The sequence below is a fragment of the Chenopodium album genome, chromosome 11 (genome assembly GCF_948465745.1).
Source record: "Chenopodium album chromosome 11, dcCheAlbu1.1, whole genome shotgun sequence".
Classification (NCBI taxonomy): Eukaryota; Viridiplantae; Streptophyta; class Magnoliopsida; order Caryophyllales; family Amaranthaceae; genus Chenopodium; species Chenopodium album.
In genome coordinates, this window is record NC_137844.1 from 7,730,557 (window position 1) to 7,744,681 (window position 14,125).

Below are 14,125 nucleotides of genomic sequence, written 5' to 3' on the forward strand. Positions count from 1 at the left end.
ACTTATCCTTATAATAACGATTATAAAAATAATTAAATTTACCTCAATTTCACACTTTTACCGCACACAAAAATTTTAATCGTTCTCTCTAGTGGTCAACGGCCACCAACGCTCATCGGTCAACCATCCCAACCACCGTGATTTTCAAAATCAAACAAATATTTTAAATTTGAAACCGTACGGACTCGGTACGTTGCGATAATTTTTTTATAAAAATTCAAAACCCAGGAAAACGCCTAGGATTTTCGAAAACCCCAGGCGTTTTCCTGGATTTCAATTTTCAACCAAAAAAAAACAAATTAGTACAAATCTAAACAATAAACAAACTAACAAAGTTGTGAATTTTTTTTTTTAAAAAAAAACAAACAATAATAATAAACAACAATAGCGAAAAATAGAAAAAACGAATTTAAAAAAAAAATTAAAACCTAGGAAAACGCCTAGTTTTTTCGAATGTCCTAGGCTCAAACGCCTAGTTCGTGCGAACAACCGTGCGGTTGTTCGAAAAATCTGGGCGTTTGAGCCTAAGACGTTCGAAATAATCGGGTGTTTGCCTGCGATTTCAGAAAATAAAAAAAAATAAAAATAAAAACAAACCTTTTCTCCGGCGACCGGCTTCCCTTTGTCCTTCCTCGTCATTACCGCGGATGCGTAGATCATGAAACTGGAGGTAAGAGGAGTTGGTGGTTAAAAGAGGAGGAGGTGGTGGTGGTAGTGGTGGGTAGTATGAAGAGGTGGTGGTGGTAGTGGTGGGTAGTAGGTGGTCAGTATGAAGAGGTGGTGATGGTAGTGGTGGGTAGTATGAAGAGGTGGTGGTGGTTATTATTGTTTAGAGAGAGAATTATGTTTAAGAGAGTGAACAAGGAGTGAGAGTTTGGGGGAATAAATTTAGTTTGAGGGGGGTAATTTTTTTTGATAAAATAAGGGTAAATTTATAATTTTATTTTATTTTGCGGGCGTTAGTTAGACATTCAAGGGCGGCATTTCCACGTAATGAATCAAGCTATTTTATTATTTCTTTCACCCCTAATTTGTCAACACCCTTGTGTAAACATATGATTTCATAAGCTTGATTTTAATTTTATCTTATGGGTCATAAAAAACAAAGTACTCTCCGTGTATTTTATTTTGTTTTGTTTGAAAAGAAGTATGGTCAATATGATGGAGATGACTCGAATATAATTTAATGATTAATCAACAAAGTGCACAACTCATATTCGGTAGAGGGACACAAAAGAGAAACAATAATTCTATTGCGCTGTTAGCAGTATTTAGTTAGAAACAAACTACAAGGCTACAAGTATATAATAAGCAAACTCTTCTAATCTTGACTTTTTGATGACAACATCACAACAAATCTGTAGGGTTAGTTAATTAATTAACTAATAACAATCGATCAATTGAACATAGCTAAGAGGATTATATACTTGTATTATTAGATTTCAGGGTGACTATGTTCTATTTTATATTACGTAACAATAAAAAAAATTTACTACGTATCAATAGGACTTTTTTTAATACTATGGATGATTTTGTCCATTGGAAATTGTCCAAGGATGGCCGCTTTTCTACCAATTCAGCCTACTCCTTCTTAGTGCAACAATCGGTCGTTTCGATGATTAGTATTCCGGCTCCTGATTGGTGGTAGAAATGCTTCTGGGGTCTCCCTCTTCTTCCCCGGTTTAAGCTTTTTTGCTGGAAAATCCTTCACAATGCTTTTCCTGTATTGGCAACTTTGCTTTCCAGGAATATCCCGGTCAATCCACAGTGTATTTTTTGTCGTGTCAGCTCTGAGACGACCTCTCACCTGTTTCGGGGATTGTCCTTGTATTCGTCCTCTTTGGACTTCGACCCTATTGTCCCTCAATAGTGCGTTGCCAGTTTTCTCTTCCTTTTCGGATTGGATCGTGGATGCGGTTTCGTTCTTCAGGAGGTCTAAGGATTTTGATGGTCTGGTATCTTTTGTTTCCTTCTTTTGGGCGATTTGGACACTGCGGAATGGCTGTGTTTTTAGGCAAGCTGTGTGGTCTCCTTCTTTGATAATTCATCTATCTCAGGATTGGACTACTCGGGCAGTTCAGGCTCAGGTTTTTCAACGTCATCTTTTATCCTTAGGCAGGCGTTCTCCAAATATGAGGCATGACCCGGCGCGCTTGAGCTTGCGGGGGAACTTTCGGATCGGCTCGATTATTGTCTGATTTTTTATGGTGCTTGGCTTAGTCATGATAATAGTGCAGGTGCTGGCTGGGTTCTTCGCAGGGTCTCTTCGGATAGGGTGTTTGCAGGTGGGGCACGTGCGGGTTCTGCTTTTCAGGCAGAACTACGAGCTTGGGTTTGGGTTCTTCGTATGGCGATTCGACAGTTGTGTTTTAGGCTCCTAATTTATTTGGATTGCGCTCAGTTGGTTTCTCTGCTCAGGCATTCCGATTCTGCGGATATTTCCTGTTGGTGGCTGTTTCAGGAATTCCAGGAGGTCCTGCCTCGTTTTTCTACTTGTCAACTATGTAAGGTGCCTCGGGATTGGGTGGCTCCTGCTCATTGGTTGGCTGTCCGTGCTCGTGATCGTCATTTCCTTTGCTGGTCTTTTAGTTACTAGTGGTTGTTTAGTTTGTTTGTTAGTGATCTTTGTCAACCCTTGCATAGTTAACAATATAAGATTATTATTACTAAACTTTGGACCAATTTCATTATCTTTTCTACACACAACTTGCTACATTTTTTTTTTTTTTTTTTTGTAAAGTCACGGTTCATTAATTTTGAGTGTAAATTTCAATTGATATACGTATAGTATTAAAAAAATAAAAATAATAAATAAATAAATTATGCAAGGGTTTTTAGACCATATTACTCCACATGTAGGGATGCCACTAATTGAGATCAACATGTATGGAACAACCTCATTATTTTTAATATTGTTAAAAATTGATAATGATGTATTGATTTCATGAGATCTAAGGTTATCAACGACCAGTTATTGCAAATCAAGCTAACCAATCTTTAAGAAAATAGCTTATATGATTAACAAATCTTGCAAATAAACTATAATATTTAGAAAAATATTGGATATTCTGATTCATGGAGGATATCCAACATGCAAAGTTTGAACTTCTCAGTTCTGTTCTTTCATACTATTTTGTTAATTAAATTAAAAGGGTTGCTTCGTATATTGAAACAGCAATAGACTTCATCCCCTAAAAAACAAACAATTTGTTTGAACGGATAAACTTTAGGTCATTTTCAGTTGTTTTGAATTGTTTGTTAAAATATATTCCATCAGTTTCAATTTTTTTTTTTTTTTTTTTTTCATTTTTATTAGATACACATAGATTCGGTAGAAATGTATGTTTTACGTACATATGATCGTGAGTACATAATTTAATTTTATGCTTTTTTATAGCGTTAAGACCATAAGAGTATGTTTGAGTAAAAATTGAATTCAAATGGTAGTAAACTAGTAATGAATAAATAAAATATTGAGTATTTGGGTGACGATGAATATTATACTCCTTTCGTTTTATAATTTTTTTAATTGTTTCATTACGAGTCGTACATCGATTAATGCAAATTTTAATTGCCAATTTTATGATATAAATAATGGAAAACATAATTTTGAACAACTAAAGTGACACAAATGAAGAACGGCTCAACATGTTACTCCGTATTTGATTCCAATTAAAAACCAGGTTCGCATTTAATTACAAAATTTTAGATATTTGATTAGGTCGTGAGCTTTTGTCACAGATCACCAACTCTATTACAATAATTAAATCAATAAATAGCTCTAACAGGAATGTTATTTAACTAAAGTCTTAAGTCTCATTAATTAAATACTAAAGCCAAGATTGAACATTATATATACAAAGATGTAGTCGTTATTAGATGTTATACCTTGAGAAGAAGAAGAAGAAGAAGAAGAAGAAGAAGAAGAAGAAGAGGCAAAAGTTACGCGAAATCAATGGCAGAAAATAGCTCAGTGAAGCTACATGGAATGTGGGCGAGTCCTTTTGCTATGAGGGCGAACCTCGCCCTTAAACTTAAAGGCATAGAGTATGAGTACATTGAGGAAGATCTAAAAAACAAGAGTGAATTGTTGTTGCAATATAACCCTGTGCATAAGAAAGTGCCTGTTCTTGTGCACAATGCTCTACCCGTTGTGGAGTCAACGATCATCCTCGAGTATATTGATGAGACTTGGACTGATCCGCCACATCTCCTCCCTAAGGATCCCTACGAAAGGGCCAAACTCCGCTTTTGGGCAGCCTATTTCCCGCCAGTAAGTACCCTTTATTTATCAAATTAGTTTCAACTCTGATCAAATAATTATTTTATTTTTAAATTTTAATTTATAATGGGGTCGTGCCATTATCCATGTCTGTAGATATATAAAGGATTTTTTTTGAAAAACTACCTTATATACTTAAGTTTTTGTGAAAAACTACCTTGTATAAAAATTGTTGTAAGAAATTACCTTATAAAAACTTAATGTTGTAAGTTGTTACCATGTGCTTAATTTAACAATGAAAGAGTAGGGGAATTAGGGGTTATAAGGGGGCTATGGAGAAATTGGGTGGAAAAAGGAGAAAAAATGATTGAAAATGTGTCATTAAACATGTCTTATTCCATGCAATAATTCGGCAAAAGTAGCATTTTACAACATTAATTATTTTATAAGGTAGTTTCTTACAACATCTATTGTTTAAAAGATAGTTTCTTACAACATTTTTTTAATAAGGTAGTTTTTCGCAAAAAATAACTTGTATAAGGTAATTTTTTCACAAAAAGTCTATATATAAATAACACAATCAATTAACCATATAACTTTATTTGTGATTTGTATCGATAAAATTTATAAACTAGATTACTAAAATAAGATTGAAATAATTTAACTACAAAATCTATAAAATGATTGTTATCATTATTATCACCGAATTGATGATTAGTATAGTACCGATCAATACATAACTAGATGTGTATGATACGAGCAGGTATTCGACCTGATGCGCAAGTCCCTAATAACGGAAGGTGAAACACAACAAAACACGCTCAATGAGTTGCTACAAAAATTGGATGTGGCCGAGGAAGGAATGAAGGATATATTCCCAAATGGTGCTCCATCATACTCACAAGATGTTAAGCCTGGATACTTAGATATAGTATTCTACTCGCTTTTCGGAACCCACGAAGTTGCTGATGAATTCTTTGGCGTTAAGTTTTTAACGCCGGAGAGGTATCCGCTATTGGTGTCATGGATTGAGGCATTGAAACAAGTTCCTGAAGTCCAAGAAGTCACACCACCAAAGGAAAAGATTATGGGGTTTTATCAGTACTATCGACAGAAGTTTGTACCACCTAAGGCGTAATAAATGGAACTTTAGTTTTGTATAAATCTTGAATTTCTGGAGTGTAATGTATTTTTCTTGAATCTTTTGATTGTAAAATTGTTATTGTTATCCATGAAGTAATCAAGTATGTTCTTTTCTGATTTGAAATTTAAATCTACTTTTAGTTATATCTACCTTAATGATTGTTACAACTTTTTAACGTGCGATTTTCCAGCGAAAGGATAACCAAGTAAGGTGTTTTAGATCTAATAATTACTCCTTAATTTGTAGGCATGCCACTATGCCCAATAATTGAGATCAACAACCTCATAAAATAATGTTGTAGGAATGCCATTATGCCCCCTAATTGAGATCAACAACTTTATAATGTAATTAATTTGGTTTAAAATTGATTATACTAACAGAAATCAACAATCGATATACCGAGGTACATTTATAACTTTGACCACCAATATAGTTAATTAGGTAAAAGTAAAAATCATAAAAATGTGATAATTATAAATATTCATTATGACAAATTTAATAGGAAGTAATATTAAACCAGCATTACATCTCATTATTTGTTGAAGCATCAACTTCTCAAACAAACACATGTAAATGTCCCACATCGAGAAAAGAAAATAGAGTTAAACACTTTATAAAGCGAAGGGGTTACTTTTCCTATTACTATATACTTCGTATATGATTTTGGAATAGAACTTCCTTTATACTTGTGAAGTGGACTCCCTCTTACTTTGCAAGTGCGGCCTAGATGGCGAAATTTAAGGTACTTTACATTGAGGGGAAAGTGTCCCTTATTAAGAAAATAAGGGAGCCTTAAACGCTTTAATAAAAAAAATTGTATAGATAAATGTTATTTGATACATGATTTTGTCGTATGTGCTTAAGTTTACTGAACTGAAATTTATCAATACTATATACTAAAGTAATCACCAGGATTATTCTAGACATACACGTGTCGCGACTATATTAAAAAATTTCCCGCCAAAATTATTTTTTTCCGTAAAAAATAATAAGATAATTTATAAAAAAAAAAATTATAAAGCCTACATAATAGAACAATAACAACTTTAAATAAATAAAATATTAAATGCATACAAAATCTATAATAAATACAAGCTTATATAATTATGTAATTGTATAAATATAATTTTTGTTTTCCTCTTAACATCCGAGCATTGCTCAGGTAAATAACTAGTACTATATACTGAGACCAGGAGTGACACATGTCATCTTCTGGTTAAATATTTTCCCTCCAAAATGATTTTTTTTTTAATGCCATTAATTACCTATTATAAGTTATACACAAAAACTCACCAAATCATATAATATAATTGTGATTATTTTAATTCATATACTTTCCATTTTCGTAATTAATATTTTCCATTTAGGTGTGTAATTTAAGACTACTATTAAATGTAATTTTGAATAAATATAGACTTTTCAAATGTTTAATATACAAACCTAAAGTAAAATTAAATTAAGTTAGATTAAAAATATACATCTAAAAGTAAAAAAAAAATAATTTCCAAGTTAAATTTATGCTAAATCAATAATAATGATAATAATAATTAAAGATTTTGGTGAATACGACGAGTAAAATATATACTTCGTATTAGATTGTAGCTATTGAAGCAGAATGTATGACAAGAAAATTTTAATTTTTTTTTTCTACGGGAGATGGAAAATGAATGAATCAACTTCTCTTATATAATTATGTGGAGCAATATTCATTTATTTTTCAATTAATAAAATGAAATTATAAAAAAAATACTAATAACTTAAAATACTATTCAAATTAGATTCCTTTGTTATTGTATGGACCATTAGTAAATGAGCCATTTATTACTAATCGAATTATCTTTGTTTTTCTTTTCTACGTGATTAATAATTAATAATTTGATTTATAAACCGTGCATCGCACGGGCACTATGCTAGTATCTATACTAAAACAAAGGGCGCCTAGATGCAAAGCTAACACATGGCACTCTGTCATTTAATATTTTCCCGCTCATTTACAAACTCCTTATAAAGAAATTTTTTATGGTATCTTTTAATTATATATTGCAATATATTTGACACCATTTATTCCATTTTATTATTGTTTTTTATCTTAAAATAATATCTTTTACATGTTTTGACTTATTTCGATAAGTATGATTAATCTATTATATTTGGTTAAAAAAATACTTTGGTATATGATAGCAATATTTCTTACAAAATTCAATATTTCGATATATAACAGTACAAAGTAGTATAGGATTTTTCTATTCAAAAAAAAGTAGTATAGGATTTTTTGTTCACACAATATCTACAATTTACTATTAATGCTAACATCTACTGATCTACATCCCTGACAAAAAATCAATGTTCACACAATATCTACAATTTACTATTAATGCTAACATCTACTGATCTACATCCCTGACAAAAAATCAAGATGTGAAAGATATTATTTTACCATAGGACGTTTGACTAGAAGTACTCCTTATAGCACAGGCATAAATTTTTGACCCATTAAATTATGAGTTTCTAACTCATCCATATATTGCATATTAAATATTTTGCATCTAGGAGAATAATTCCACAATAACGTCAATATGATTTTTTGAAGAAAATATGGAAAATTAAGTCATATATTGGATATTAAATTTTTTTGCATCTAGGCGAATCATTTATTATTATGAAATAATCATATATATGAATATGATAATATAATTTTAATAATTCTAAAATAAAGAAATCTATCAATAGTCTATAACATATAGTATGTATGTGGTACTGTAGTATGTCTTTATTATTTAATTTTAAATTTATTAATAATAATTATAGATTAAGGAAAAAAAAACAATAACATATTTATACTATATTTTAAAGGAATTTTTGTCAAAAACTACCTAATAAAGCCCAGATTTTGTGAGAAACTACCTGATAAAAAAATGCTGTAAAAAACTATCTAATAAAAGGTAAAATGTTGTAAAAAACTACCCAACAAAATGTTAATTGTTTTAAAATACTACCTCCGCAGGGAATACACTATTGACCCACCTCAAAACACCTCTAAAACCATCGCTTTCACCCCAAAACCAACACAACCTACTTGAAATTGTCTTCACCAAGCCGAAACAACCACCCTCCAATCCCAAAACCACCACCTCTAACCCCAAAAATAAATATCTCAAATCACGAAATTAAACTACCCTCACCAACTTGGAATATCATCTAACCACCCCAAAATAACCTTACCACCTTGAAAAGCAACCCTGTGGTGGTTTCAGGGGTGTTTTGAGGTACGTCAACACCTTAAAATTAGATTAATTGTGGAAATTCGGCTAAAGGTAGTACCTTACAACATTTTACCTTTTATAAGGTAGGTTCTTACAACATTTTTTTTATTAGGTAGTTTCTCACAAATTTTAGATTATATTTGGTAGTTTATGACAAAAAAAAACCCTATTTTAAAATAGAAACTTTTACAAGTCATACAATATGCCATGTGGCATTTCCCCCTAATTTCCCTACTATCCATTCGTAGTTACATATTTTTTTAACTACTTTAAAGTTTAAAGCAAACATTTTCATTCATGCCTTTTCATCATATTCATGCCTTTCTATTCGATAAATGTACTCTTTCAATGCCTATTATGAATCTTAATACTCCATACTTCCATAGCCTCCAATAATAGTTACTGAAATCTTTAGTTTCTAACTCTCATCCCAAATGAAAGTCATTATTATAAATTAAAAATTCTCTCCTTTTCCCCATTTTTACATGTCTTAAGTTTTCTTCCTATTTTTCTAATTTGAATCATAAAACCTTACACCGCAATTAAGTTGATTTCCTTCATTTCTACAAAGTACTTCTCTGATTTATATTATACAACCTTACACCACAATTGAATCGATTTTATAATTTTGTAAGACAATTTGGCCAAATTTTGTATCGAACGGTTTCATACTTTCATCAAATTTGTCACAAAAACGTTTGTTTTCTCTATGTTTAACTCCCTCTTTTTTTTTTTATCCAATTTACAATTTTACAATTTTAATTTCAATTATAAATATTGTGATAAATTAAATGAATTGTATGGAGTATTGAAAATTTATGACTAACTGATGTTATTGTTTTATAAAAATTGAATATTTGTTGGTCTTCCATTTTATTTGGTGTTTTATAATATTAATTTTGCTAGAATTTGAAATAAATCCGCGAAATAAAATTTTATTTATTTTCAGAGTGATTTTTTTTTTTGCTTGATGTAATTTGTATTATTTAATGTTACATATGATATAATGTATTATTTACATTACATTTACATAAATAGTATTACATTTTAATTTACTAAATGTTATTTATTTATTTTTTAAAAAAGTTTTTAATTTTAAAAAAAAGCTAAGTCTAAATACATATATCTAGATAAAAAGATGATTCCGTGCATCACACGGGTTAAAAACTAGTTCATTTTTAAATCTCAATTCAATACTAAGAAATTTCAAAGAGAAAATACTTACCTTACCAAGAATTGAATCAGTACTTTCATTACGCATGTAAATGGGAAATGAAATAATAGGTTGTACCAGAACGGGCACGAAATCGAGTACGGATACACAATACGGTCGCTTAGAAAATAAAGGATACAGGTACGACTAATTAAGTATGATATAATATATTATGTAAAAACATATTTTATAAAATCTTCAATAGTATTTGATAAATTTTTCTTTATACGATGTACATTTTAAGAAGACAAAAAATTCATTCAAAAATTCATCAAATTTATTAAATTTAAAGCAAAGTCTTAAAAAAATAATTTTAAAATATAATAAAACTATATATCAATGTACTTAATACCCATAAGAATATGGGTGCGTATTGCATGTTCTATACAGGTACGATAATCATTAAAAGTACCAATGGGTAAAGAAATACTAGGTTGTACTAGAACGAGTACGGAATTGAGTACGAACACGAAACAAGTATGCAATACGATTGATTGGATGAAAATAGAGGATACGGGTAAGGCTAAATAAATATGGTGTAATATATTCTTTAAATAAAATTTTTATAATATTTACAATATTATTTGAAATTTTTTACTTTATACGAAGTAATGTATATTTTAAGAAGACAAAAAAAATTATTTAAAAATTCATCAGATTTATTAAATTTTAAGTAAAGTCTAAAATAAATAATTTTAAAATATAATAAAACTATATATCAATGTACTTAGTACCCCTAAGGATACAGGTGCGTATTCCGTGTTCGGTACAGGTTCGATAATCATTAGAAGTACCAATGGAAAATGAAATAATAGGTTGCATCAGAACGGGTACGGGATTGAGTACGAACACGAAACAGGTATGCAATACGGTTGTTTGGAAAATAGAAAATACGAGTAAGGCTAATTAATAAGTATGGTATAATATATTCTTTAAATAAAATTTTTATAATATTTATAGTATTATTTGAAAAGTTATACTTTATACGAAGTATATTTTAAGAAGAAGAAGAAGAAAAAAAAATTGTAAATGTCAAACAATTTTTTTTTTCTTAACTTTTTTATTCAACATTGAATTATATTTACAACAGGATATTGTGATAAAATGGGTACACTTTGTTGTAATGAATAATAAATTAATGTAAAGTATTTCACTATTATGCATTAAGCTAACTTTATTTGATTTTGTGAGATTTGATACTTAGAGCTTTTAAAACGTGCAATTGCATGGGTACTATACTTGTTATTTTTATTGAAATGAAATTATTTTTACTGAATATTATTTTTTTTTAATGTGAAGTGAACAGGGCCTTAGTATATCTTTTTTTATAATGAGTCTTAAGTCTTGTGAAATGACTCAAATAATGAGGGCGAAAGCCAAGACTGAGCATTATATAAATAATGTTATGACATAGATAAAATGGGATATTAGTCATCCTATAAAGATTGTAGTCATCATATAAAGATTGATACGAAAGCCATGGCAGAAAAAAAACTCAGTGAAGCTACATGGAATGTGGGCAAGTCCTTATGTTATGAGAGTCAAATTTGCCCTTAAATTTAAGGGAGTGAAGTACGAGTACATAGAGGAAGATCCACAAAACAAAAGTTACTCTTACAATATAACCCTGTGCATAAGAAAATGCCTGTTCTTGAGCACAATGGTCTACCCATTGCAGAATCAACAATCATCCTCGAGTATATTGATGAGACTCCCTAAGGATCCTTACGAAAGGGCTAACCTCCGTTTTTGGGCTGCCTACTTTCAGCCGGTAAGCACTAATCCTTGTTTTTTTTTAAGGTCAGGAGAAAATCCTCATCGTATCTCAACCATTACCATTTTTTAGGTTCGATATTTGAAGATCAAACACTTTAAGAGTGAAGGGTAGGGGTAAGAAATCTCCACCCTTAAAGTGTCTCTAGTGGAAATTGAACCTTCAACCTCAAGGTTCAATCCCTACCACTATATTAAGCTTCGCTTGGTAAGCACTTATTCGATCTTTGTTTGTTTGATTTGTTTTGATGCTTTTTAAATTGAATGGGGTCAATTGACCTCATAAAACCAGTTTAATTTGAATATCCATTACTCATATGTAGAGTTGTCAGTTTCTGATCCGAACCGTTAACCCGACTGTTTCGAACTGATTCGAAAAGGAACTGAACTGTTTAAAACCCGTTTTTTGAAAACCAAAAACTGACCCGACCCAATTTTTTCCAACCCGAAATTAAAGTGAACCAAATTTGTGCGAACCGTTACTAACCTGACCCGTTATCAAGCCAAACCATTACAACCCGAAACTGAAAGCAGCCCAAACCGATTACGGCTAAACCCGATAATAACCCAACCCATTTTAAACAGAAAACCGTTAGAACCCGAAAAATCCGATAAACCTAAATCGTTCCAACCCGTAACCCGTTGTGACCGAACCGTTTATGACCTGTAACCCGTTGAGACCAAACCGTTTAAAACCCGTAACCCATTATAACTGAGTCATGTACAACCTGTAACCCAATATGTTTATGATTTAATCCGTTTCAACCCACTGCTCGATAAACCAAACTTATTTATGACTAGACTTGATTATAACATAACCCGTTTCTACCCGTTATCTGACTAATTCGACTCGATAATCATCCGACTCAATTTTAACCCGATATGATTTGAACTGAAACACGCTTTAAATTGGGTAAACTCGTTTTCAAACCAACCAAGTTCAATCTAAACCGATTATAACTTGAAACGATAATAATTGGACCCGATTTCACCAGATCTATTTTGAACCGAAACCCACTTTCGAACCGACCCAGTTTAACCCAAACTGATTATGACCCGAACCAATTACGACCCGTCCTGATTAAGATCCTAAGTGTTTTTAACCGAAACCCACTTTGAACGGGTTAAACCCGTTTTCAAACCGACCCACTTCAACCCAAATTGATTATGACCCGAATCAACTAGAACCCGACCTGATAAGGACCCGATCCGAATAAAAACTGCAATTAAAAAAACCAAACCAAATTGACCCGATAATTTTCAAAACCGACCCGCTAATTATTTCAACCCGTTATAAACCGACCCATTATAGCCCGAAACTGATAAATCCAATCCAAACCCGAACTATTTACCCGAATTGACACCCCTACTCATATGTAGATATACATGCTTAAATATGGTTATACCACCCAAGTGTTAGAATATGATTAGAAATTAAATTATTATTAGGATTGTAATCGTTCTTTTTACATACATAAGTATTGAAATTGTTCTTTCACATACAAAACTAATTACTCCGTAGCTAGTTTACAATAGTTATCTATATTAACGAATTGATAATTAGTACTTATATAGTAACTACGTGATACGAGTAGGTATTCGATGTGATGCGGAAGGCGCTTTTAACAGAAGGTGAATCTCAACAAAGAGCACTGAATGAGTTGCTACAAAAATTGGATGTGGTCGAGGAAGGAATGAAAGAGATATTCCCAAATGGTGTTATTCCATCATACTCGCATGATATGAAGCCTGGATACTTAGATATAGTGTTCGATTCGCGTTTCGGAACCCACGAAGTTGCAAGCGAAATCTTCGGTGTTAAGTTTTTAACACCGGAGAGGTACCCGCTGTTGATCTCGTGGATTAAGGCATTAAAACAAGTTCCTGAATTCCTAGAAGTCACTCCATCAAAGGCTAAGCTTTTGGAATTTTATCAGTATTTTAGAGAAAATTTTGTAACACCAAAGGTGTAAATGGAGCTTTAGTATGTTACGAACCTTGATTTTCTGTACTGCTGGATTGTATTCTACTTGATTGTACAATTGTTTAAATTTAACTTGGGCGGGCCGCCGAGGTATGTTGTATACTCTATATGTGTAATTGACATGGATTTATATCATTTTAAATTCATATCTCCTACTTTATTTTTGGTTGGTAAGGAGAAGGGTCCTAATGGGCCGAAACCTCTCACAGGTCCGTCATACCCTAAAGTACCTCTAATGGGGTTTAATTCCACAACCTCATGTTTGGAAGACCAAACTTTGCTTAGTTACCTCATACTTAGAATTCGTGAACCAAATTGTTCAAAAAAAAGAATTCGTGAGCCAAACATTACATATAGGTAAATTTGTCAAAATTTGTACGATCCCTATATATATGTTTTATCACTCAATTAAGTATTATTTCTTCTACAATTTAATTACTTTATGGAAATTTTGACAATTATCACCTTCTATTATGTCCATTTTATTAGCAATTACCACCTTCTATTTTTTTTTTTTTTAAATTAC

General features: G+C 31.4%; 1 protein-coding gene and 1 pseudogene across 1 annotated transcript; both read left to right on the forward strand.

Annotated features, from left to right (window-relative positions):
• The first annotated feature begins 3,932 nt into the window (after positions 1-3,932).
• On the forward strand, positions 3,933-5,446 carry LOC145567305 (glutathione S-transferase U10-like). The gene is made up of 2 exons (XM_081626563.1): positions 3,933-4,273; positions 4,986-5,446. Exons 1-2 carry the CDS (start codon positions 3,956-3,958, stop codon positions 5,358-5,360), a joined length of 693 nt encoding a protein of 230 aa, XP_081482689.1. The 5' UTR covers positions 3,933-3,955; the 3' UTR covers positions 5,361-5,446.
• Positions 5,447-10,638: 5,192 nt separating this feature from the next.
• On the forward strand, positions 10,639-13,623 carry LOC145566198 (glutathione S-transferase U10 pseudogene; annotated as a pseudogene).
• Positions 13,624-14,125: the final 502 nt, after the last annotated feature.

Coding starts and splice junctions, on each gene's coding strand:
- LOC145567305 (XM_081626563.1), top strand. CDS start 3,956: ATGGCAGAAAATAGCTCAGTGAAGCTACATGGAATGTGGGCGAGTCCT. Junction 4,274..4,985: donor GGGCAGCCTATTTCCCGCCA/GTAAGTACCCTT, acceptor TGATACGAGCAG/GTATTCGACCTGATGCGCAA.